General features: G+C 39.4%; 1 protein-coding gene across 10 annotated transcripts in view; it reads right to left on the reverse strand.

Annotated features, from left to right (window-relative positions):
* Positions 1-26,077, reverse strand: part of ERC2 (ELKS/RAB6-interacting/CAST family member 2) — a 1,021,362-nt gene that overhangs the window by 541,319 nt on the left and 453,966 nt on the right. For all 10 annotated transcript variants that reach the window (XM_056804190.1, XM_056804183.1, XM_056804182.1 and 7 more), the window contains one exon: positions 1,106-1,241. In XM_056804190.1, coding sequence (XP_056660168.1) covers positions 1,106-1,241 — 136 coding nt within the window. The remainder of the gene's footprint in view (positions 1-1,105; positions 1,242-26,077) is intronic.

Consider the following 26,077-nt stretch of genomic DNA (forward strand, 5'->3'; position numbering starts at 1 on the left):
AGTTAAATCTTATTTCATCATCAGTGAATGGAAGGGATCATAAGTATGATTATAACTCTCCTATCTAGAATATATTAACACTTACACTGTTCTTTCATCCCAATAACCTCATGAAGTAGACTAGAGAGTATAACAATTATTCTGCCCATTTGACAGGGGTAGGGAAAAAAGAAAGGCAAATACATGGTTCTCACCATCAGGATTAGCTCAAGGACTGATGGGACAGCCAACAGGCAGTCCAAGGAGTAGCTAGCTATCTCATCAGGATTATTGTGAAGGGAAAATGGAAAAGTTATAAAATTCCTTTCTGAACACTGAAACACTGTTTATATATGTGAACGCTTTTAATATGGAATTTAATATGACCTGGAACCAAAGTCACGCATGGTGGCCTCCACTTACGCATACATTGTAGCAAACCCTTATATGGAATATTCGCTCTTGCCTGGCACACAAAAGGCACATAATAAATGCTTGTTCTATTAAACTGAGTTGGCTTGTCTTCTAGCTATACTATTTTAATGAGCACAAGGTTATAGATGCTTTTCTTTCCCCAAATGTGTTCTGTGTTGCTGGGGACTCTCTGGTTTTTCTGGGAAACATGCTTCCCACAATGGGGATTTCCATCATACAAGGATAAAGCACAATTCCCATCAATCTTAATATCTAAACAAAAATATTAAGAATGGGATTTTTAACAGTTTCATCAATCTTTATATAGATCCCTACTGAGAAAAGATGCATAATGGAACCAAATTGGAGAACCATATTTGAAAGCAAAGGTCCTTAGGGAAATTAAAAACATATTTCCATTTCCCATTTTATTTGATTAAGGTAGGGATGATAATGAACTGGCAGGCAGAGGTAAAAGTGTTCATCTTTCTCTTCCTTTAAAGATAAAACGATGGGGTTAAGTTTTTGTATTTTTGCTTTTCTTGGCACCATTTTACAAATTAGCTTTAATGGGATCACATTTGACACATGCTGGTTTCAACAGAATAAGATTTAATGAGACTCAATTCTGGGTTATCATCAGGCCAGTAATGCCAACATCCAAAGACAAAAGTTTTTATGGTCAATTTTGAGAACTGTTGAACAAGCTTACCTGTAAATGCTGGGAGTTATCGGTCATGTTATCCTCTCTCCTCCGAACTTCTTCCAATAACTGGGCATTCTTCTTTTTTTCCAGTTGTTGATTGTGCTTAAGGTTTGCCACTTTCTTATTTTGGTCCTTCATATGTCTGAGAAAAGCATAATTAACACTTGTGAATTCCAGGAGTGCGATAATGTTTTAATATCACAGAATATCAAAGATCAAAGCCCATTCTTTGTACTATTTCAATAACTAGAGAGTGGAAATGGATGAAGTAGAATAAAAACATACATTATTAAAAAATTTTAAAGAACAGTTAAAACTAGGTTCAATTATTCCCCTGGGATAACTACAACTCTTGGGGCTAAATGAGCCACACATTAACCTTTTACACATATATATCAAGGGTTCATGATTTCATTGTTATGATACTTCCCTCCAGTAACATCTACAGTTTAGTAGATAAATCTTAGAGGGTCACTTGTGAAACAGAGGTGGGGGATTTTTTCCAGTATCATGGCACTAGTACATAAGTAGCTAGGTGGCTCAGTGAATAGAGCACTGGACCCAGAACCAGGAAGATCTGGGTTCAAATCTTGCTTCAGGCTCTCACTAGCTATATTATCCTTGGCAAAACACTTAACCTCTTTATGCCTTAGTCTCCTCAACTGTAAAATGGGGATAATAATAGCATATTTCTACAAGGGTTGATATGAGGATCAAATGAAGCAATATTTGTAGAATAGTTGGTACAATGCCCAGAACATAATAGATCCTTAATAAATCTTTGTTTCCTTCTCTCCGTTTCTTATCTAGCATTAGCTTTGCTCCCTCTTGAACTTATTTGGCATTACTTTATATTTGTATCCTTGAGTATATATTGTCTCCCCTCGATATGATGGAATCTCATTGCTAAAAGGAAATCTCTTGTTTTAATGTATGTATTCCCAGCATCTAGCATAGTACCATGTACATGGAGTAAATAATTTTAAAACTATTTGTCAAACGTGGACTGAATTCCAGACTCCCAGCCCTGCTCAAGTCTCCCTAAAGTACATGGTCTCTAAATGAATTACGCCAAGAAAAAGCATCATGGATCACAAGGACATGCTGAACACATGTCAAGATGCCAAAGGTCAGGATTGTAAGATAAGCTAGCTAATGAGAAAGTTAAAGGAGAACAGTGAAAAGCCGGGTCACATGGTTTGTGCAGAATGGTACCCCAGGACCACCATGTACAAGCTGAGATAACATTTTTATTTTGGTAGTGACAACAACTAGGGAAACAACATTCATTGTTTTAAAACAATGATTTTTAGGAGATCTAATATACAAATCCAATAAAAGTATTTGTAGGGTATGGAGGGAGGAAGTTCTAAAAGAAATTATGTTCAAAGCCTAGATTTTGCTAAAACTTTAGTCAGTGTTCTCATCAACAACATATCCAGATTTAATCCATCAAAAGCTGGAAAAAGTGGACAATGCATAGAACCCAACCTTTACAGATGAGGAAACCAAGGCTTATACATGTTAGGTTATTGTCTCAAAGTCACTGACAAAGTAACTGTGTTATTAAAACCCAAGCACATGAGGTAGAATTGAACCCAGGACTTCTGACTGCAAAATTTCATCTTCTTTCTTCTCTATCATGCTAAATAACTAGAAGAAGCAGGGAATGCTTTTTGGTTGTTGTTGTAGCAATTGCTTGATTGTTTAATTGTTTCATTTTGTCTAGTTTTGTTTTGTCATTTTTTGTGAGATCAGTACTTGGCACAGAGCCTGGCACACAGTAGGCTCTTTGTTGTTATTCAGTTGTGCCAGACTCTTTGTGACCTCATTTGGGGTTTTCTTGGCAAAGATACTGGAGTGGCTTACCATTTACTCCTCCGGCTCATTTGAGAGATGAGAAACTGAGGTAGACAGGGTAAAGTGACAGGGTCACACAGCTAGTAAGTGTATGAGGACAGATTTGAACTCAGATATACACTCCTGACCCTAGACATGGCCGTCTATGCACTATGGCATTCCCTACCTACACTAATAGGTTTGTATAAATGCCTATTGGAAGTCCTCAAGCATACCCAAAGCATCTTCTATTAGGGACATAATGAAGGATATGAACACAACTTGCACCAAACTAAAAGATACAAATATTATGTCTTGGACCCAGAGAAGGAAGTAGCTACAGCAATGAAGTTTGGGACCTATTGGAGTAGATAGAAAGAAAAACAGAGGCATTAAGAGACGATTAGAATAGAGTTACCATGCAGAGAATCAAATAACTTTGCCAAAGGAATTAAGATAATCATTTTCCTTCTAAGAACTCAAAGACCTTCAAGAATTAAAAAAGGGGGGGAAAACTGAACTGTGCAACCACGTCATTGGCCCCTGATTCTGACCACAAATGCTCAAATAAACCCAGAGCTCATAAATCAATCTGTTGGACCCATGACTTCTCTTAATTATGACTCTATAAATGTACAAGGTATGGTATGTAGGGTCAACCAGAGCATTCTTTTAGGATGATGTCTCAGAAGGAAAAGAAGCATTGAGGCCCTCTTCCCAAATTCCTAATCCTCCTATCTCAGCTACCCAGAGTGATAACTGGGGTGTTGTTGGGGAGGGGTATCTCAAGGCTGAGCTACTCCCTATGAGGTAACTTCATCTTTCCTTAGGGTGGATTCTTTTCTTCAAAGAAATGCCATGATGAAAACCAAAGTCAAAAGATACTAGTCGCCATTATTGAGTCTGTGAGGGAGAAGAACCCAGGGGTGCAACTGGAGTCTGTCTCCCTTTAACACAGACCTCTTTCTCCAAAAGGCAGCCTCACAAACCCAAGGAACATAAGCTTCCAAAATTAGTAACCAAGAAGAAATTGACTTTCAACTGGCAAGCTTTATTACTGACCAATGAAAACAGTCTACAGCTCCAGCTCTTGGGAGACAGAGGAATTATTTTCTGTAGCAAATGCTCCCAATTCAACTTGAAAATTAGGAAAGATTTTCCAAAATTCTTAATATGTATATTAGCATTAGAAGGTTACTTGTTAAAATGCCCAATCTATCAAAGCCCAGGGATAAGGTCAAGATACTCTTGCCACACCCAAAATCCAGCTCCATGGACACCACTCAATAACCATTTTTTTGGAGTCCATTCTTGCTATTTGTGGCTTATCTGCTAGATATTCTGCCACCTTGCCTCCATCCCCTAATCCTCTCTCTCCCTTTTGCTCTCTCTGTGTCTTTGCTTCTATCTATCTATCTATCTATCTATCTATCTATCTATCTATCTATCCATCTGTCCATTCATCTATCTATTATCTATCTCTCTATCTACTAATTTATCTCTCTCTATTAATCTATCTATTTACATCCATTCATCCATCCATCTATCTATCCATCTATCCATCTATCCAGCTAGCTATCTAGCTATCTAATTATCTATTAATTGATCTATCTATCCATCTTTCTATCTATCCATCCATCTGTCTGTCTGTCCATCTGTCCATCCATCTATCTACCTCTCTACCTTTCTATCAATCTACTTATCTATCTATTTCTATCCATCCATCCATCCATCCATGCATCCATCCATCCCTCTATCTATCCATCTATCCATCTATCCATCTATATCTATTCATCCATCCATCCATCCATCTATCTGTCCATCTATCTATATCTCTATCAATCTCTCTATTAATCTATCTATCCATCCATCTATCTATCTCTATCCATCCATCCATCCATCCATCTCTATCCATCTATCCATCTATTTATCCATTCATCTATCTATCCATCTACCTATCAATCTATCTATCTCTATCCATCCATCTTTCATCTATCTATCTATCTATCTAATCTATCTATCTATTCCTGGCTCTCTCTGTGTGTGTTTCTATCTTTCTTACTCTATCCCCTATTTCTTGTCATTTTTTAATAATTCAATTCACCAAGTATTTATCAAGTATCTACTGTATGCATTATTGTCCCTGGGTATTATGTCCTGAAAATACAAAAATAAAACATAATCTCTAACTTCAAGGAGCTTACATTCTACTAGAAAAATAATTCAATTTCTTAAGTAAGTAAGTGACATCTGAGATGTAGTTGATCCCTAGGCTTGAGAAAAATGCTATACCAAGTTTCAGGTATATTGTAGGTCAGAATCCTCTCCCAACCACAGCTCACATGGCCCTACTGATGTGTTTATTTTTATTAGACAACCGAATATTAAAACTAGTTCCCAGAAAAGGCATTTAATGAAATAGTGTAGCAATAAAAGTAACAACAGAACATTCTCCCCATAAACACTAAGTTTCTTCTTCAATAAATAAGCAAGCCTTCAGTGGGGAGAGTGGACTTAAAAGGATCTTATGTGGGGCATACACAAACAAGGAATGCACATGTCTGCATGAAGGAGAGCACACCCAAGGCATACAAGGACTCTGAGCGTATATGTATATGCAAGTACAACTTACACTTGTGATTCAGTAGAGTTGCAGATGTCTTCTGCTAATATCATTGGCGGGCCTTCTGCTAAGCCCATCTCCCAAGGAACATCAAGGCCTAGTTGTTCCCCACCAGAAATCAAACTTCCATCAGTTCCTCAATTGTACAGCTACATTCACAGTCACCAAAAATCCAGCCTACTAGTAGTCATCTTTTACTCAGGATAATGTAGTTAGTAAGTTTGCAGTAGAGAATCACAGCTTTTCTAGTCTCCCACTGGAACTAAACTATTGGATTTATTTTGGGGTTATCTTATCTACAGCATCTGCTACTCTCTCCATGGTTGATGCTGGGGGCTGTGGCTGGTAAGCCTATGACCTGCAGGTGAAGACACAGTGTTGTTCCTTCAACAGCTGGCTCATCCCATGACGATGAAGTTCTTTCCTCAGACAGGCTGAGCATCAAGTCTAGCAGTGCTCCTGGCTATGATCGTACCTGCATACCTGAGTGGATCAGGATAGACTTTGCACAGAAGATGTTCCCCAAACTGAGCTTTTAAAAATCAGGGGATTTTAAGGAGAAAGGGAAAAGAAAGAGCCATGGCTGCTCTTAGACTGCTGAATGATACTTACCCCAACTAGCTGATAGCTCCTCCTTTTCTCTTCCTTTATTGAATCACTACCATGCTTCCACCATGGCTTGTCAAGCTTTCTCTTCTCTCCTCAACTCTATCCCTTCTCCCTCGCTGTCAGGAGGAATTCTTACCTCCTACGTTATTGAAAAGATCAAGGGGACCTTAACTCCCCATCCAATGTTATAACTCTCTAGAGACCCTGGCCTCTCTTCTTCTCCTCCAACCTTAGAGGAGTGAGCCTTCCCCAAAGGCAACTTCTTCTCCAATTACCTCAATACTATTCCCACTTTCCAAGATCATTGTGCTTTGATGTTTCATTCTCATGCATAATCACTCTCTTCTTCTATTGTGCTCCTTTCTCCTAAGCCTACAAATACTTATAATATGTTTTTTTATATTTGTTATACAAACATATATGTTATAAATGTTATAAACAGGACAGTTAGGTTAACCCGGATGGTAAAAAGTATATTAAAAACGTTTTAAGGGAGTAGCTGGGTGGCTCAGTGGATTGAGAGCCAGCCCTGCTGACAGGAGGTCCAGGGCTCAAATCTGACCTGAGCTATTTCCTAGCTGTGTGCCTCTGGACAAGTCACTTGACCCCCCATTGCCCAGCCCTTACCACTCTTCTGTTTTGGAACCAATACATAGTATTGGTTGATTCTAAGACAGAAGGTAAGCGTTAAAAAAAGAATAAGTTGTAAGGAAACATGTAATTTCATAACTGGAAGAGACTTCTTCAATTATTTCTCCCTATGACATTCCTGAGAAGTAGTCAAGCTCCAATGGCATTGTATTTCATGTGAGACGGTTGTGCTTTGGGACGGTGCAGATTGTAAGGGGGCTTCTTCAGATACCAAATCTAAATTTCCTTCTTTTTAAGATCCACCAGTGTTCTGGTTTCTGCAATTTAGGGGCAAATGGAACAAGTCAAATTGCTCTTTGTGGCATTTCTACAAATCCTTGAAGACAAGCCTCCCATCCTGCCTGGGTCTCCTCTGTGAATGCCAGTGGACCAAGCCAATACATGCAGACAAAACTGCCCCGTGTTTTCACCTTCTGGGGAGGGACACTGAGGCACTCATCTTCATCCACACAAAGGATTACATGGTCATGATCCTGAGAGCCCTTTTGTAGAATCTCCCACTTAGAAGAACCTCAGCAGCCATCTAGCACACTGCCTTTTGTGGATGCCTATTATTTCCACATTCACAAATTTTATTTTGATGGACCATCTTTTAAAATTTATATTTATTTCATGCTTGACTAGTCTGCCAATTGCTTATTTACATTATTTGACAAGTCGGAGGAGCAAAAGGCACATCGTTAAAGAGGAGGATGAAAACATGTGAAGGTTTTTAAATGGGAAACGGCATCTCCATTCCAACTCACGCCATAAAGTGATCATACAATCTTTCCTACATGATTTTCAGCTAGCAAAGCATGCTCTACCCAGTCCCCAAGGCAGTTCGTTTCACTTGTGGATAGCTCTAATTATTAACAAGTTTTTGAAGACCCAAAGCCTAAATCTTTCTCTAGGCCACCTCCAGCCATTACTCCTAGCTCTTTCACTAGAGACATAAGAAAACAAGTTTGTCACCCTTACACGTGACAGCCATTCAAGAACTTAAAGGCAGCTTTCATCCCTTTCCTCACAAAGTCTTCTCTTCTCCTTCAATACCTAAATACCACCCAATATTCACCAGAAGGAAATTTAGAGAGCCCCCAGCTCACCTTCCTTATTTTTTAGAAGAGGAAACTGAGGTCAGAGGAGGTTGTAACTCTGGGAAAGTCTCTAAGGATCAGTTTCCCCCTCTATAAAACGGAGATAATAATTGCATTCAAGGTGATAAAGGTAGTAAGCAGTACAAGTGAGATTCAAACTAAGATCCTTTGATTCTAAATCTATCAGTCTTCATCATCAACCGTCTTACTCCTAAGCATGTACTCTTTGATCCAGTGACAAGGACTACCAAACTCTTTGCAAAATGAGATCTCCGACCATCCAGAAAATATAAATATTTTCTCTGCTGTCCCCACACGAGAGCCTAGGTCAAGATTCCAAGGGGGGGTCCCAAGTGAAAATAGTCTTCTTGCTGAAGATTTTGTTCGTAGCTGTAATTTCCCCCTATCTACAAGATATCTGGCCCCTGTGAGATACCAGCTAGAGGAGAGAGACTGCTGGAGCGGGCTGCTGGCAGCTAGAGTGAAGATCAAGAAAAGGATCATCAATATCAACTGGAATGGATTTGGCCTTTGCCTCTGGGCTCTTGGCCCATATCCGGTCTCTGTTTGGCAGGTTCTGTTTGGGGGAAACTTACCTTATTTAGCTTAGGAAGTTAGGCAATGGGGAGTATTAAGGGGAATTAGTTGGGGTTATAAATTTCCTTTTTCCTTCGTTACCTTCATTCCTATCCCATTTCCTATTAATAAAGTCAAGATATTTAGATGTTCACCTCTTGTTTCTTCCCTTAAACATCCCATAGCAAGAGTCCCAAGGAGATGAATTGGCCACTTCTAACTCTTACAAAGACCATTTTGGGAAGGAATTAGGTGCCTCTTGTCAAAAACCCTTACTTTGCTGGCCCGCCCAAATGCTAATTATCACAAAAAAGAACAGAGCCCACTCAGCAAGCTCAACAGTGTGGATTTAAGGGCTCCTTGCTTGACAACAGTCACGGACAACCATATCTCCCCAAACACTGACCTGAGTCAAGACAATCTATTTGAAATTGTTGCCTGTCTAGGCACATCTTGCCCAGCAGGAGGAGAGACAATGAAATGTCTTTGTCATGAAGGCTTGCTGAGCCACAGAACTCTCCCTTAGGAAACATTCCCAGAGATCCAGGAATCTTTGGGGAAAACCTGAGGGTTTCAGACTTTTCCACAATGACAAGAAGAGCAATGGCCTTCTTGAACTGAAAAAGACAAAGAAGACCTCAGGGGGCAGCTAGGTGGACACTTACTAGCTGTGTAGTCACTTAACCTCCATTGTCTAGCCCTTACTACTCTTCTGCCTTGGAACCAATACACAGCATTGATTCCAAGATGGAAGGTAAGGGTTTAAAAAAAAAAACAGAAGACTTCACTTTGTAAGAATTCCCTCAGCTTTACCCCGAGCGTGGGAAGGAATCACAGATCCTATGTCTCTTCCAGCTTTAGCTAGACTGCTTTGGCGGGGGTGGGGGGGGGGAAGTAGGCTTTGATAGCCTCCCAAAGTTTTATATGCCAAGCAGAACTAATCCCTCGCCCCAACTCCAATACGAGTCATTCATATTGATTTATCACTGTATAGTTAGCAGAGCACCTTAAATACATGATCTGGTAAGAGTATAAGTCCAGTCCAGGTAATCTAAAAACTACCACTACAATTAGGGTGCACACAAATGCTTCCACACTCCAATGGACCAATGATCTCACCAGTGAGGACATTCTGTCCAACAGTGCAGACCGCAGCCCACGACATGCGTCAATATGTCAAGGATCTGTGATTTCATCTGGGTAAGAAGCCTTTCTACCCCACAGGACAAAAGTAATTAGGTAAAAGTGATGATCACTTAATTGGCACAATGAAACTTTTCTAGATCACTCATCCAGAAGAATGGGAAATAATTCCTCTTTGCCATCACCTTTTGATCTTCAATGTGCTCTGGAACCTTTTTTTTTTTTCATGTCAAGTTCATATTCTGCCCGGGGGTGGGGAAGGAAACCATATTTCTTCCCCATGGAGCCCAAATCTCCTTTCCCATCATGCCAAAGTTCCTGAGGTTCTTCCAAAACCACTTTAACCATAGTAACTTATGTATATCATGATGGCGGAGCTCCCAGGAATAATTCTAGCATCAACCAAACTTTTCCAAGTACTTTCTCCATGAAAACATACATCAACAATAAATATATATTCTTTACAGTTTTCACATCATTCAATCCCTTTCCAAAACTCAGTCCTATGAAGGAGAACAAATAACAAATGAAAGTGGTGGAAGAGAAGGAAATCAGCGAAATATAAGGATAGGATTATTCCAGATGAGAAATCGCTACATCAGAGAACCCAAAGACAGCAAGGGCTACAACCCAGATCTCTTTACTGTTACATCCAGAATCCTTTGCACTCTAACACAATGCTCCTCCAACGTGAATGAGTAATGAAGAGGGCAGAGATGGGGAGGGAGAGGAAAGAGGGTAAGCTTTTTCTTTTCGTAAATGTACAATTCAAGCAGCATTTTCTTTGACATTAAAATAGTCTGACAGATTTGTCATACAATGATGAAGCCTTGGATTAACTACAAAATAATGTTTCTAATAACCTTAATATGATGCACATACTATGACATCAGAATTTTTAGTTCCATCCACAGTCTTCTGAGAGCTAAAGCTAGAAGGGATTTCAGTGGCTATATACTCCGACCCTCTTTTTTAGATAAGGAAATTAAGGTTCAGGGATTAAAGTGATTTATCCAATGTCACAAAGGCACTAATTATCAGTGGCTATATTTGAATCTATACCCACTGAGTGTTGGTCTACTTTGCCACACCAAGTTCTACATCTCAATGGTGGTCTCCAAATGAGCAGTCACCTATTTTTCAAAGCATGAGATGAAACAAATGGGAATCTAAGGAGATTAGACGAATTCCTCTTTTTCATGAAAGTTTGATATAAATGTTTGAAGTTAGCTTTTATGAGTCTCTTTGGACCTTTTCTTCGGGAAAAACATTTATCAGTTCCTTCCTAGGTCCTTACAAGGCATGGGCTCATGGCCCATTTCTATTCTGGTAAAAATCAATGGTTTTTCCTAAATGGTGATTCCCATGTTTCCTATGAGATTTGACCAGGACAGAGAGAGACAGGAAAATCACTTCCTTATCCCGCCAAAGGATGTCTCTTCTCAGTGACTCCAAGATCCCACAATCTTTTTTTCTGGATTTCAATGTCATTGTTTCTCATCAAACTTGCAATGCACTAAAATCTTAAATCATTTTCAGGCAAACAGAAATCTACCCATACCCATTTAGTCTTCTAGTTGAGAATTTGCCTTTCTGAATCCATATTTAAGGCTTTACGTGATTCTGCCTGAGCCTTACCTGAGAAAATTCATCACAATATTCTAAACTATCAGGATTTTTTTTTATAATCTAACCCTATGGTCAAATATTTTGAATGCTATATCTTACCATCAGCAGCAAGACCTGGAGACAGAAAGACCTGAGTTCAAATCTGTCCTCAGAATTCTGCTAGCTATATTACTTTGGACAGATCATTTCACATCCTGTTTGCCTCAGTTTCCTGATCTGTAAAATGAGCTGGAGAAGGATACAGCAAGCCACTCAAGGATCTTTGCCAAGAAAACTCCAAATGGGGTCAAAAAGAGTCGGGCTTTACTAAGACAACTAAACACCAATTAAATCATACCATTAACTACTAGTGAGCTTTTAACCCATTTTTAACCCCCCCAATATTTTATCAGATATATTCCTCTCTAATCATATCCCTGATTATCTTGCTCAGGAGAAGATATTTTTTGAACCTACATCTATGTCTTTATAGGAATAGCTATCAAGTTTCATCACAGCAGAATCAGACCATATTTTGGCCTCTTTGGGTCTCTTTGGGTCCTCACACTATCATGCACTGTTAGCAATTTCCTCATAGCTTTGTATCATTTAAAACTGTCATCAACATGCCACAATCAACAGTCTGGGTTGCCATATGCAATAATGTGAGAATATTCCAATTCTGCAACCAACGCATTCAGATAAAGAGGTTTCCACGGACATTTTGGACCCACAGTCGTCTTCCTGGGATTCACACATAGAATTCTCATAATCAACAAGGAAGATTAGGTCCTGAGAAGAGCAGCTGGTAACCGAGGCTATCTTTTCATTTGTGTCTGGTGCAAATGCAAGCAGATGTCATCACCACCATATTGGAGAGCTCTAGGAGGCTCTGTGCTGATAAGGACCTCTTTTTAAAATGCTGGTGATTTTTTCCCCTCTCTGAGCCATACAAAGAATGCACATTGCCACATAGCAGGCCCTATTCTCTATTGCTTTTGGTCACTTGGGCCGTGGGTGTGCAGATAACTCCCGATTATCATGGTAACTGTCCTCTCCCTTCCCACACCCCGTACGCCAAAAATGGGAGACAAAAGACAACCAGTCTCCAATGCTGAAAACCAGGAAATTCTTAGCATGTTACCTCACTGGCATTGCATCTTTTTCCTCCTGATGGGAAAGGCCTGAAAAGCCCCCCTGGCACATCCAGAGAGGAGTACTTCCATTTGCCTCTTCTTGCATTTGAGCATTCTCATGCTATGGCTACCTCTAAGTAAAATTAGCACTCTTTCTCCCTTTAAGAAAGGACTGTAGGGGCCTTGGGACAGTTCCAAAAAGTAAAGCAGTATTTTGAAAGGGAGGAAAGATAAAAGGCCAGAAAGCCATGAAGAGGCACACAAGGTGGGCGCCATATTAGGGCTTTCAATCTGAGCTCCATGACTTTGTTTTTTATTTATTTTGGATTTGTTTTTGCTTTTAAAATGTGCTGATAATTATATTTAAGTAGAATTGGCTTCCTTGGTGATTCTATGCATATTATTTTATGCATTTAAAACATTATTCCAGAGGTTTCGAGAGATTCCCAAAGAGGTCACTAAAAATACTAACATGCCTAACACCTCTGAGACACATGGAAAATTGAACAAATAAATGGATGCCTGAGTCTTGGGCTTAGAGATGAAAAAGATCAGCGATCTCATCTGGGCAATTGATTGGGCAAATGAAGAAACTGAGGCCCAATATTCAAGAAAGATGAGGACTAGATTTGGAGGGCGGAAATCTGGGTGTGAATTTGGGTTTTGACACTCGCTCGCTATGGACCTGAGCTTGGCCATTCATGGAAGTACAGCTCTAGAGCTGGGGGGAACTTTAGTGCTCATTTCATTCTGCTCCTTCATTTTACATTTAAGGGAAGTGAAACCCAATGACATCAGAGTGACTTACCTAAATCACAGAGGAAGCAGCAGAACCTGGGAACAGAACCCAGATATACAACTCCTTACCCAGTGCTCTGGGTTTCCAAGTTCATCAAAGACATGGCTCAGGAAGGGTCTAGTCTTCCCCAACCATCTTCTTGAGAAGTGATGATTAGGCACTATTTTCCTTTTAAGAGCTACATACAACCCACTCCCATTAGGATATTTTCCAAGATGGTTTCCTCCATCTCTCTCCTCCTCAGCACATATCCAGGCATGCTTTGGAAAACAAAGGAGATTTTATCATAGTATTAATCCCCACTTCAGCTTTTGTCTTCACATCTCTTCTAGTATCTATTCCCTCTGCCCCTTGGATCAGAGGGCAAGAACCTCTTCCAGAAGCATCTCTTTATAGAAGGCACATAAGCCCTGCCTACTCTGTATTTCCTATAATCTGTACTGCCTGGTTTCCATTCCACCATTTCCATGCTGCTGCACTAAGCATATTCCCCTCCCTCCTTTTTAAGCTTCCTTTTGTGCTTTGCCTCTCTAAACCCCCACACGCACACTAGATTATAAGCTCCTCCGGGGTGGGGATTATCTTTTTCCTATTTCTATCCCCAACTGTATGGTATTCTCCATCCGGAGCTATACTCAGGTTTTCTTCAGAGACCATTTTATTTTACATATGATAATGGAGGCACTAAAGATATTGGTTCATTCCACTGACAATGTAAAATCTCAGTTTCTTTTTTTATGGAGTATAAGAGTGTATTTGAATATCCAAACTCTTCAGTGAGAACTGAAAGAGTTAACAAATAGAGCTAAGTAAAAGAAAGATCAGGGATTGGTGATTTTCAAAGACAGCATCAATATCCATTTTAAAAGCCATAATCAAAATGGCAGCAGCCATCTGGTGACTGTGAACAAGCAAAAGACCACAAGAGAGCCAAAGGAAAGAGTGGATGTTCTTAGGATATCAGACCCATCCAGAACGACCTTAAATTCCCTCTTCTTCTGTGACACTATGGTGAAGCTGTCAGCAATCTCTTATTAAGTTGGTGTAATGGACTGGGCCAATGTGTCTCAGGAGGTCAAATCAAGAAACAAAAGCTCACTCTATACCAGCACATTCACAGGGGGAGCAAAGAACTGAAATCAAGTAGGTGTCCATCAGTTGGGGAATGACTTAATGAAATATGATTGTGCCACCAGAAAAGATCAACACAAGGAATTCAATGAAACATGGGGAACTTTGCATGATTTCATTCACAGTGAAACAAACAAAATGAAAAGAGCAATGAACTGTGTTTGCTAAAAAATGGTGTAAGTGAAAAGAGTGCTGAAGGGAGCTGAATACAATATGCATCTCTTAAGTGCCTACTATGTGTCAGCATATAGTAGGTGCATAATAGACCCTCACTGATTGAATAAGTGTGTCTTAATAATCAAAATAAGAATATTTTTATGTTTTTTATTTAATTGATTAAGAAAAGTGTTCCATAGTTACATGATTTAAGTTCTTTCCCCCAGCTCCTCCCACTGCCCTCCCGTAGCTGACACGCAATTCCACTGGGTTTTACATGTGTCATTGATCAACACCTATTTCCCTATTATTGATATTTGCACTAGAGTGATCGTTCAGAGTCTATATCCCCATTCATATTCCCATCGACCCAGGTGATTAAGCAATTATTTTAAAATAAGAATATTCTTATAATGAACTATATATTAGAAATGATATGGGCAATAAGTGTAAGCTAGGGATGGAATAGTTAGGCTAGAAAGGACCAAGATAGAAACTGTCTGCCTTGTATCCAAAATATGTCAAGCAAGGAGAAGGAAAGAAGAGATAAAGTCCAGAAAAGACATCATCAGGAAAACCCCTGATAAATATATAGGTAGAAGTTGGTGTGGGTAGGGACAGGATAAATGGGAAAAGAGAATAAATATGAGGCATAGAATAAAAGAATAAATATGAGGAAATGATTTCCAGGTTTTAAAAAATGCATTAAAAATTTCGACAATGTCAGCAGCAGGAAATTGTATGACGGCACCCTGCCAAATTTGAAATGAAAAGCAGAAATGGAAATTAAGATCGGATTGGATGGACTGAAAAATAATGGTGACCCAGGAAGTACTTTTTTTATTATCAAAGGAAATAAACAAGCTGGCTTTCTTTTTTCCAATTCAACAAGTAGAAGTAATTATTAGTAACAAGACAGATGTACCTGACTTCATTCAGGTAAAAAGTACAATAAAATATAGTTAAAATAAAAGTGACAGAATGGGAAAGTATTTATAGAAAATACAAAAGGTTAAAGAAATAAGAAATAGTGAAAACATCACAGATTTTATTCCCAACACATAATAGCTTGAAAGGTCAAGGTAATTAATATGGCCATTTTCAATGAATGAAACAGAAGTTGCTAATACTTATTTGGAAAAAAATGCTAATCTTTAATGATAATGATAGAGTATGAGTTAAGACAACATTTGAGGTACCAAGTCATAGAGATCAGACTGAAAAAAGAAATAAGATCATTAAAATTAAATGCTAGAGGACAGAAGAGATGTCCAGACATAAAAACAACTGTGAACAAATGATTTATATAAAAGATAAATTAGAGTTGATCTTAATGGAAAGGCACTAAAACTAAGGATTGGGAAAGATTTGAAGAAAGTAGGGCTTCACCTGGGACTCTAAAGAAGTCAGAAGGCAGAGATGAGGAGGGAGAAAGCTATTTAAAGAAAACTGGGGAGAAGGAGTCAGTTGGGTGTCTCTGGGGATTCAGAGCCAGACCAGGAAGGAAGGAAGGAAGGAAGGAACGAACGAACGAACGAAGGAACGAAGGAATGAAGGAAGGAACGAAGGAACGAAGGAACGAAGGAACGAAGGAAAGAAACTATGATACATAGGACCATAAAGTGCTACGATAATTAATCTAGAATTGGAAGAGACATTGGAAAGCAAAACTTCCATATAGCATGTAAAGAAGAAAATGAAGTCTGGGGAGGTTCAGTGATTTGAGTGAGATTATTTATAAGATCATATATTTAGACTTGGAAGGAAATACAGAGGCCATGTGCTGCAACTACCTTGTTTTACAGTTGAGGAAACTGAGCTCCTAAGAAGTTCATTGCTTTGCCTAAGATAACTCATTAGGTCATAGATATAGCATTGGAAATTTCAGTAGAGGGTATATATTCCAACTTTCTAACTAGTAAAAGACCCAGGGATGTTCACTGAGTTGCTTTCACACCTTAATGAAATACAATGATGTAATTAAGACAACAAGGATGAGGAATACAAAAAAAAAATCTGGAATAAAATATATAAAATAATGCAAAGAATCAAGAATAAGACTATAACAGAGGAAACATTAACTCCTCCCACATTCAAAGAGAAGAGTACATGAATTAACAGTGAATGGAATACCACTGGAACGTAGTGAGAGCTAGTGAAAATTTCCTGTGAAATTTTGTGCATTGAAACAAGTTAATATGAAAAGAAACTTAGAAAGAAGTTTAATTACTTGACTTGTTATTCAATATAATGTTTCAATGCATTTGTTTTTGTTTTAAATGACTTATTCATTAAAAATATCAAGACCAAATCAACACAGAAGCCCAAAAACAAAATGGTAGACATCAAAGAACAATACAATCTCCGAGTAGGAAAGCTCATCCTTTAAGGTCATCCAGTCCAAGCCACACTCAAGAGGTCCTCCAGGTTCTTGTAAAGTGTTCCCAGTTTGGGGGAGCTCACTTACCTCCCAAAGTAGCCAATTCTACTTTGGGACCACGCTCACTGTTAGGAAGTCTATTTTAATGTTGTTTAGTACAGTTGGCTCTCAAGTCCAAATCTTCCTCTTTCTGACCTCCACCCACTGTGTGCTGGGGCTAAAATAACTCACCAGAAAAGGATGAAATTGTTCTGATGTATGTGGTTAATGGTTCAAAAGGAAGACAAGGTAATCCTTACTAAGGGAGGGCAGCAAAGGTACTGTCAGAGTAGAGATTAACATCATCTCCTCAGCTGCCATGGACTTTGGTCCAAGAAGAATTCTGAAAAAAAAAATCTGTATTTGTGGCAACATCGTTTTTGAGGACCTGACAAGTTAAGGTTAATTAGACCAAAGCCTGAAGTGGAAATTATAAGAATGATATTAGAAATTAAATCCTGTTATATTAGTTTAGAGATAAGAAGTAGAGAAGCAAGCAGAGTATCTAATCTGTTTATATCCATAATCAATTCATTGCTTCTTGTTTGTACAAAAGACATCTAGATTTGGATTCCAATTCTGATTCTGCTCCTTAGGGGAACCTAGATTATAATGTGGGGGAAATTGCAGGAAGACTAGTGTGGATGGACCTAGGCATGCATGGAGAGGAGTATTGGGAAGGTGAAGGAGGACCAAAACACGAGAAGTCACTAGAGTTGGTAGGAACAGAGTTCTGGTTCAATCTACTGTACTTTAGGAAAATCTGCTTGCTGTCCATAAAGAGGGTGGGTGAAAGAAGAGACCGAAGGCCATAGCTATAGCATGGGGGAGAGACTGAAAGAGAGCCATGACTGTATGAGTGGAGAAGAGGAGTTAAATGATTGATGATAGTGATTGGGCAAATGAAAGGTGATGAAGAATGAATAGGAGGGAGGAGTCAAGGAGAGCTCTGAGGGCAAGAATCAAGAGGGCATTCATTGCCTTGGCTCTTCCAGAAGGATAAAAGGCAGGTTGGCACATTGGAGAGAGCCTGGCATCAAGCCCTGGGTTCAAATTCCATTTCAGACCCCCAGGAACGTGAACACAGACAACTCACATCCCCTGTGGAAGTTTCCATTTCTGAACAGGCAACCATGGGGATAAATGAGAATCACTGACTCCACCTTTCAGGGTACCTGTGAGCTACATGCAAAATGCTATAGGTGAAACCCTGTAAAGGGTGAAAAGCAAGAAAAAATGCGATTTCTGATGATGCCAAATTTCGTCTACTGCAGACTGGTCATCTGCCTGCGTAGGGAGCTCCTCAATGAGGAAACCCCCTCATCCCATGCAGACCTGCCACCATCAATAACTTCCTCTCTTAAATGGTTGCTTCGGGCACTAAGATGGCAAGTGACTTGTACAAGGTCACACCAACAGCATGTATCTGAAAGGAGATTAAAACCCACCTCCTTCCCCCTCCCTGCAAGCCATTACATAATGCTGACTGTTATGGATAAATTTCATACCAAAATAGAGGAAAATTATATTGACGATATTCTCTCGGTGTATCAATCTAGTACCCCATGAAGGGGGCCACGATGGTAGTCTAGACTAACCTTTTCCTGATGATATATATGTACACACATATTTGTACATGTACGTGCATGTGTCTATATTTGCACAGGTGTGTGTGTGAGTATCCATAGGGAGACGTGGATTCCCGTATATACTCTGATGGCCAGGCTAAGGAGAAGGCTCTGGCATCTTCCCTTCATGCTGCCTATGGGGGAAGGGGGAGGGCACAGGCTGGCGAATTCACAACCACAAGGGTCAGCGAGAAAAAAGCCCCCTTTTTTATAAGGGAAAGTCACTCCCCAGTGGGAGCCCAAACAGAAGCGTGGCTGGAGGTCAGAGTGCACATTCCGCCTGCTCTGACATGTGTTCTTCATCTAAGGGGTATGGAAGAGAACAAACAGTCATTCATGGCTCCCACAACTACAGGAGGGATGGAGAAGAAGACTTACAGGCAAGAAGCCTCCTCAACAGGTGCCAGCCTCAAGGAAAGGAGCCCCCTGCCTCCTTGGAGACACACAGGGCTATTGCATCTGAATATTGCTCACTGCCGCTGCCTTTCATGGCACACAAATCATGGGGGTCAACAAATGGCTAAAAGTAAAACTTTCTCCCACTGCCATCCCCATCTATGTGAAATCCAAGAGAGGCACCAAATAGTAGCAGCAGCAGCAATAATAATAATAATAGCAATAATGATAGCTCACAATATCAATTTACAAATGTTTTACATGCATCAATTCATCTGATCTTCATAAACCTCCCAGTGAGGTAGATGCTGTTTGTACCCCCATTTTACAGATGATGAAACTTTCAAATGACTGGCCCAAGGTTCCATGCCTAGGAAAGTGTAGGAGGCAGGATTTGACCTGAGATCTCCCTGACTCCAAACCATTATTTGAGGGGAGGTTGCTTGATATAGAGGAAAGATTACTACGCCAGGAGTCAGATGATCTGAGTTCTAGTCCTCATTCTCTTTGTCACTGGCTAGATAGTCTTTAGGACATCACAACCTCCCAAAAGGTCTGTCAGTCTCTCCCTCCTTCCCTTCCCCCCCATCTCCATTCACACTAGACCTTGTTTCTTGGCTGTGGGGTTCCCTCCCTGCTCCACAGCCTCTCTGAATTCTGGCTCCTTTCTAGTCTCTCACTCGCCTTAGTTCAGCCCATCATCACTCCTCAGATGATTGCAGTAGCTTCCTAATTGGTCCCCCTGCCTCAAGCCTTTCTTCTCCATTCCATCCTGCACAGAGTTGCCATAATGATTTTCCTAGAGCAGGCACTAGTCTCTTCACGTCCGCTCCATCCTCAATAAGCACCACTGGTTCCCCATTCCCCGAAAAACAAATATCAATTTCTATGTTTGGTATTTAAGTGTCTTCACAAACTGGTCCCTTCCTAGCTTTCTAGTCCCATTACGCAATGCTCTATCCCACATGCTCTGTGGTCCAGTCCAAAATGGTCTCTTTGTTGTTTGTCACATAATAATACTGATCATAATTAACACTTATATAGCATTTAACACTTGCCAGGACCTTTGTAGACATTAACTCATCTCCGTTCTCTCTTGTTCTCCTATGCTTGGGATGTTTTCCCTCTTCATCTCCATCTCTTAGAAGTTCTTGGGTTCAAGGGGATGCCCATCAATTGGGGAATGGCTGAACAAATTGTGGTATAAGTTGGTGATGGAATATTATTGTGTAAAAAGGAATAATAAAGTGGAGGAATTCCATGGAGACTAGAACGACCTCCAGGAAGTGATGCAGAGCGAGAGGAGCAGAACCAGGAGAACATTGTACACAGAGACTAATACACTGTGGTATAATCGAACATAATGGACTTCTCCATTAGTGGTGGTGTAATGTCCCTGAACAATCTGCAGGGATCTAGGAGAAAAAACACTATCCATAAGCAGAGGACAAACTGTGGGAGTAGAAACACCGAGGAAAAGCAACTGCCTGACTACAGCGGTTGAGGGGACATAACAGAGGAGAGACTCTAAACGAACACTCTAATGCAAATATTAACAACATGGCAATGGATTCGAATCAAGAACACATGTGATACCCAGTGGAATATTGGCTACGGGGGGTGGGGGGGAGGAAAAGAAAATGATCTTTGTCTTTAATGAATAATGCATGGAAATGATCAAATAAAATACTATTAAAAAAAAAAGAAGTTCCTGGTTTCCTTCAAGATCCCACTGAAGCACCACCACCAGGAAGCATTTCTCATTTTTTGCTGGTACCCGCCTTCCCAATTTACCCTTTATTTTTGTTGCATGTATTCTGTATATACTTATATGAGGTACCATAATGCCTCTAGGCTACCTTTCCTTGAACACGTTGATTTTGGTACGGAGCAGTATTTTCGGAAGGAAAAAGATATATCAATTGGTAAGGGATGTAAGATATTGCCTCTTTCAGAAATGAGAACAGTTTGATGCCTAAAAGAAGGAGGGAAATCATTTGAGTTTAATAAATTCTGGGAAATCTGTGTAAAGAAGCACAGCTGTCAGATGGGATTTTGGCAGTTTGGGACAGAAAAAGAACATATAAAGATTTAAATCACATTTTAAAAGATGTACAGTGATACTTCATTTTTATGTGAACAGTTTGATGGTTTAAAGCAGCAGAGAAAGAACATTTGTTATCAAAAATTGAAAAATGTAAGTATGAAAAAATACAGATTACAGACGCAAAACGATGTGAGACTGTTTTCAGAACAAGGAGTTTCAGAGCATTATGGTCTCAGCTCATTTGCATATAACTGAAGACAAGTAAAATTTTTAAAATGAGAAATAACATTAACTATTTGGAAACTGAGAAATGATTAAATCAGAACTGTTGGTTTTATAGGGAAATATGAGGGGGGGGAGGTACTGAGTACCAGAAAATTTAAGAGTTAAGACACCCAGGATATAGAAGGCTGAATGGCAAAAAAATAATTTTTTTAAATTAAAATTAGCATGATGAAAACTTATAAGAGAGTTCAAGCAGTTTATTGGACCTATTTGGAGAGACCAACCCACTGGATCAGTTAGCTAACAAAGCTTTAATGGAGAGTTTGTGATTAATTGGATTTCCAATAGTTGCCTTTCTGTACCACTTATTAATTGAAACTAGGTGAAAAAGATGAAACCTTCCATAAACTGCTGTTGCTCCAATGGAAAGACAGGTTTTACATCCTAATGAGGGAAGAGCTGGCTGCCTGGTTTGCTCTACTCAGAAAGTGGAACATTGTTTACAATGTGACTATACGTTAAACTGAGGGCTATGACTTATTTATTATTCTTGCATTTGCTTTGGTATATGAGCACCTGTGATGCTATTGCTTTGCTTTACTTCTAATGGTTGTGCTTAAGATCTAAAAAGTATCATCAATGGATGCTCAAATCAAGAGCTGAGTAGATGAAGTGTATCCTCCCTTAATAGCTGCAACTAAGAATCCTATTTGGAGAATCTGAGTGTAATCACACAGTGGTGATCATTCTCTGAGGAAGGAGCCCTTCTAGTAGGTTAGAATGAGTGAGTCAGCCAAGAGAATGAGTCTCATACACTCAGGTGAGAGACATGAAGTGCTACAGTGTGGATGGCCACCATGTGTGTAGACACACACACACACATTTAAATATATATTGCTGTTATTATTTGGTTTTTCAGTTATTTTTCTACCCTTCATGGCTTCATTGACCATACTATCCATGGGATTTTCTTACCAAAGATACCAGAGTGGTTTGCCCTTTCTCCAGTGAATTAAGGCAAACAGAGGTTACGTGACTTGTTGAGGGTCACACAGCTAGTTAGGGTCTGAAGTCAAATTTGAACTCAGGTTTTCCTGACTCCAGGTTCACCTTTCTATCCATAACTGTATATATACATATATATATGTATATACATATATATGTACACAAACACTATATATGTATATATATCTATATCTATATATGAATGTGTGTATAGTATCTCCCATTAGAATATAAGGCATTTTTTCTGTTGGAAGGAAATTTCTCTCTCCATTGTACACTTTGTTGATGCCATTTCTCAGAGACCTAGAGGCCAACTACCACTAAGTAAATCCAGGTATTGACAAGCCCCTCAAAGAAAAGATGTTAAAAAGAATCCAGGAACCAACAAGATGCCCCTCCTGGGCAGTGCCAGAAAAATTAAGAAACTATGGTTGGTTCCAGAGATGGAGAAAAGAGCTTAAAAGGTCAGACCAGGAGACTGTTCAGAGTCTTCTGGCTGGAGAGAGGAACCTGAATGAACTCTTGTCAATGGTAAGCTTCAATCCATCATGGCGGCCAATAGAGTAGTAAGCTAAGTGACTTTCTACCTCTTTCCAACTTTCCTTCTCTGTATTATTACTATGTTGATTTAATAAATTTATGAAGCTACTAGCAGCCTCATAGTTTAAATTTAATTATTACAATCCCTAACAAGATTGAGTGCAGGGCTAAACTCCACTATCTTCTACAAGTCTCGTGGTATCACAAGGTTTAATAAAGGCATGTTGGCTAATTGATAGAATGTCATTCCTTCTTTATCTTAGTTTTTCAACTACTTTGGTTGGCAATAAACCTATCAGATCTGGACCCTATGTTTACCAAAATGAAACGAAGATAGAAAATGCTCAGAGAATTAATAATATTGTTGCAGCAAAGCCACCATAAAATAAAATGTCTAGAAAGGAAATCCTCAGATTTTAGATGCTGAATGATTCCCAAAGCAATCCCTCAAAAACCTTGATTTTGACTCAAGTTTCCTAAGTTTGTGGGCTCATGGTCAGCTTGTTTTTATTTTCTCTGTTGATAAACAAAGAAGAGAGAATGAAATAAGGGTAAGAGGAAGAATGACTTGTGGGTATTTAAATGGGAAAGGATGAGCCTTTTTTGCTTTGCAACTCAGTTATCTACACTAGAAAAACCAAGTGGATGAAAAATGTAAATAGATGAGATAAGGACATAAAATTGGATGAACAGTCATGGAGTTGGACCATCAGACCATATATACTGGTCACTTAATGGCTGACAATAAGTAGGGGCCTAAAGTGGATAGGAGAAAGAGAATGGACTAGTTGGCATTTAGAATATTTTGCTGTACTTTCAATGATCCTAAGCTGTTCTGTGCCACAAAAGCTCATTTTTTAAAAAAATCACAAAGTTCAATTTAATTCAGCTCCAGAAACATTAACTGCATGCTATATTGAATTTAGGCAAAGACAGAAATGAAACAGTATCTGTCTTCAAGGATTGGGGGTACATAGCATGACCACGTAGAAGTATAAAGATAAAGCCCTAAAAGTGCCACCTAATTCTTACACTCTGACATTGGTCAATTGCAGTCCATCCTTTCCATTCCTTCTTTTTTTTTTTATGAGCCTCAGTCTTCAGTTCTCCAGCCTGAGGTGACCTCCATGTTGGTTGATCCTTATCTCCCACTTCCCTGCCTCTCCCAAAGGTCTTTGTGAGCTCTGCCTGGAGTTTATCCTCCCTGAGTTCAGCATTCTGCGCCTCAGATGAGCTTCACTTGGGAGATTTTCCTGGGAACTCTGCCTTCAAGATCATTTATGACAACCCTGAAAAAAATCAGCTTCTGTTCCAGTCCCTGGAGTACCTCAACTGTTAGCACTTTTCTATCCAAAGAAGTGTTGGTTTACGTAACCCTTGGTTTTCTGTCTTGAAGCCAATTCTCTTTTGTTGACAAAGTATCCCCCACCCCTGATTCTATGGTAACATAAATTTGTTTTATCTGGCTTTGATGGGAAACCTTATCAAAGACTGTTGCAAAATCTAAATAAATTATCCAGAGAGTTCTCCCTTGCCACATCCACCCCTCAATGACATTAAAGAGATTAGCAAGATTTCATGTCCCTGAACAGAAATAAGCCTTCCAATCCTCTACAAATTGTTGGAATCCACCCATCCAATAGCGCACTCAAGATGCTACAAGTTGCTTTATAAAACAATAAGCATAACGCTATATGATGAATCCTGAAAGGCATGAAAGGCCTTCCATAACCTGAAAGAAACAAAGGATAAATCACCAGAAAAGCAGTACACCGAATGCTGACAACAATGTCAAGGGACAGAACAACACCAAAACACCCCAAAATTAATGCCATTGAATTGTAGTGATCCAACCCAGCTCAGAGGATGAAGAACCATGGGAAGTCCTGGGTTCAAATTTGACCTCAGATATTTCCTAGTTGTGTGACCCTGGGCAAGTCACTTAATACCCATTGCCCTAGGGAACCAATTATTGATTCTAAGATTTTTTTTAAAAGAACCAAAAATGTCATCTCTGCTTCTTTGCAGAGGTGGGAACTCTATGTGGATGCTATCTGGCTATATATAATGTCTGACTTTTAAATCAAAGAATCATAAATATGCAGCTGAAAGATCCTCAAAAGCCATCTAGTTCAAGGTCCTTCTTTTAGATTTGAGGAAACTGAGGCCTGGAAAGATGGGGTGGCTTGCCCAACATGTCACAGGTACTAAGCATCAGTTCTAAGGCAAAAGAACAGTAAGAGTTAGAAAATGGGGATTAAGTGACTTGCCCAGGGTCACACAGCTGGGAAGTATATGAGGAGGAGGAAGAAGTGGATATGATGATGATTATTCTACAGTTTTGAGAAATAAAAAACTCAGATTAATCGGACTATAATTCTGCCACCCAAAAACTATCATATCAACAAAAAATGGATAGAAAGTTCTCCATTACAGCTACCATTTGAAAAGTGCTTTATGACTTGTGCTGTGGATCCATGTAGGGTCCTTTTTGGGGAACTCCTCCTCCTCTTCCCTTCTAGGGTTGCCAGACTACCTCCAGTGTCTCTATTTCTTTCCCACTCAATAGCTCCAGTTTAGAGAGTATAAAATTATGGCAGTGCAAAATCTACTCTCAAGAAATAGGACAGCAGAGAAGTTGGACCCACCAAAGGTTGCCAAGGAAATATCGGTGAGTCCGCTATCAAATGTCGACTTTTCTGTCTTTTTGCATTTTAAATAGAATCAACTGCACATAGAACAACTGAATAACATCCTGCCTCGGGATAGTACTCAGAAAGAGGCACAGGCGATATTCCACAAGAGGCCACATCTTCACACTCACACAATTGACTGTTCCCTATATTACTTTATATATATATATATATATACATAAATATATATATATATATTTTTTAAACAACTATTTAAAAGCATTTGATTGGAGAGAGGGATACTGGCTTTTATAGCCTTCTCTTCCAATCAAGTGTTTCTCCCCTGCAAAGACGTGGAGATGATTTTTTTGGTATCAAAACATACATCATTATAGAAATTTTTAAAATCACTGTTTTATGTCCTTATAATTAAATGATTAATCCCAAGCAAGGGAGAAAACAGTGCGATGTGCTTGCCAAGTTATGACTCTCATGGATTATCTCCAACCCAGAGAGAGTCCAAATGATGAAAAATCCTCCGTCATTGGCTATGGTCCTCCAGATGCTCCTATGTGCAGATGACATCTTGCTCTTGCATCAAGTCCTGGAACATCTCAGAAACTCCTAAATGCGATCCACAGCCATACAAAACTGTTTGACCTAACGAGGTATGTGGGGAAGAAACAAGGAATGAAAAATGCCTGTAAACCAAGCAATAGTGTAGCATTGGATGAA

The sequence above is a fragment of the Monodelphis domestica genome, chromosome 7 (assembly GCF_027887165.1).
Source record: "Monodelphis domestica isolate mMonDom1 chromosome 7, mMonDom1.pri, whole genome shotgun sequence".
NCBI lineage: Eukaryota > Metazoa > Chordata > Mammalia > Didelphimorphia > Didelphidae > Monodelphis > Monodelphis domestica.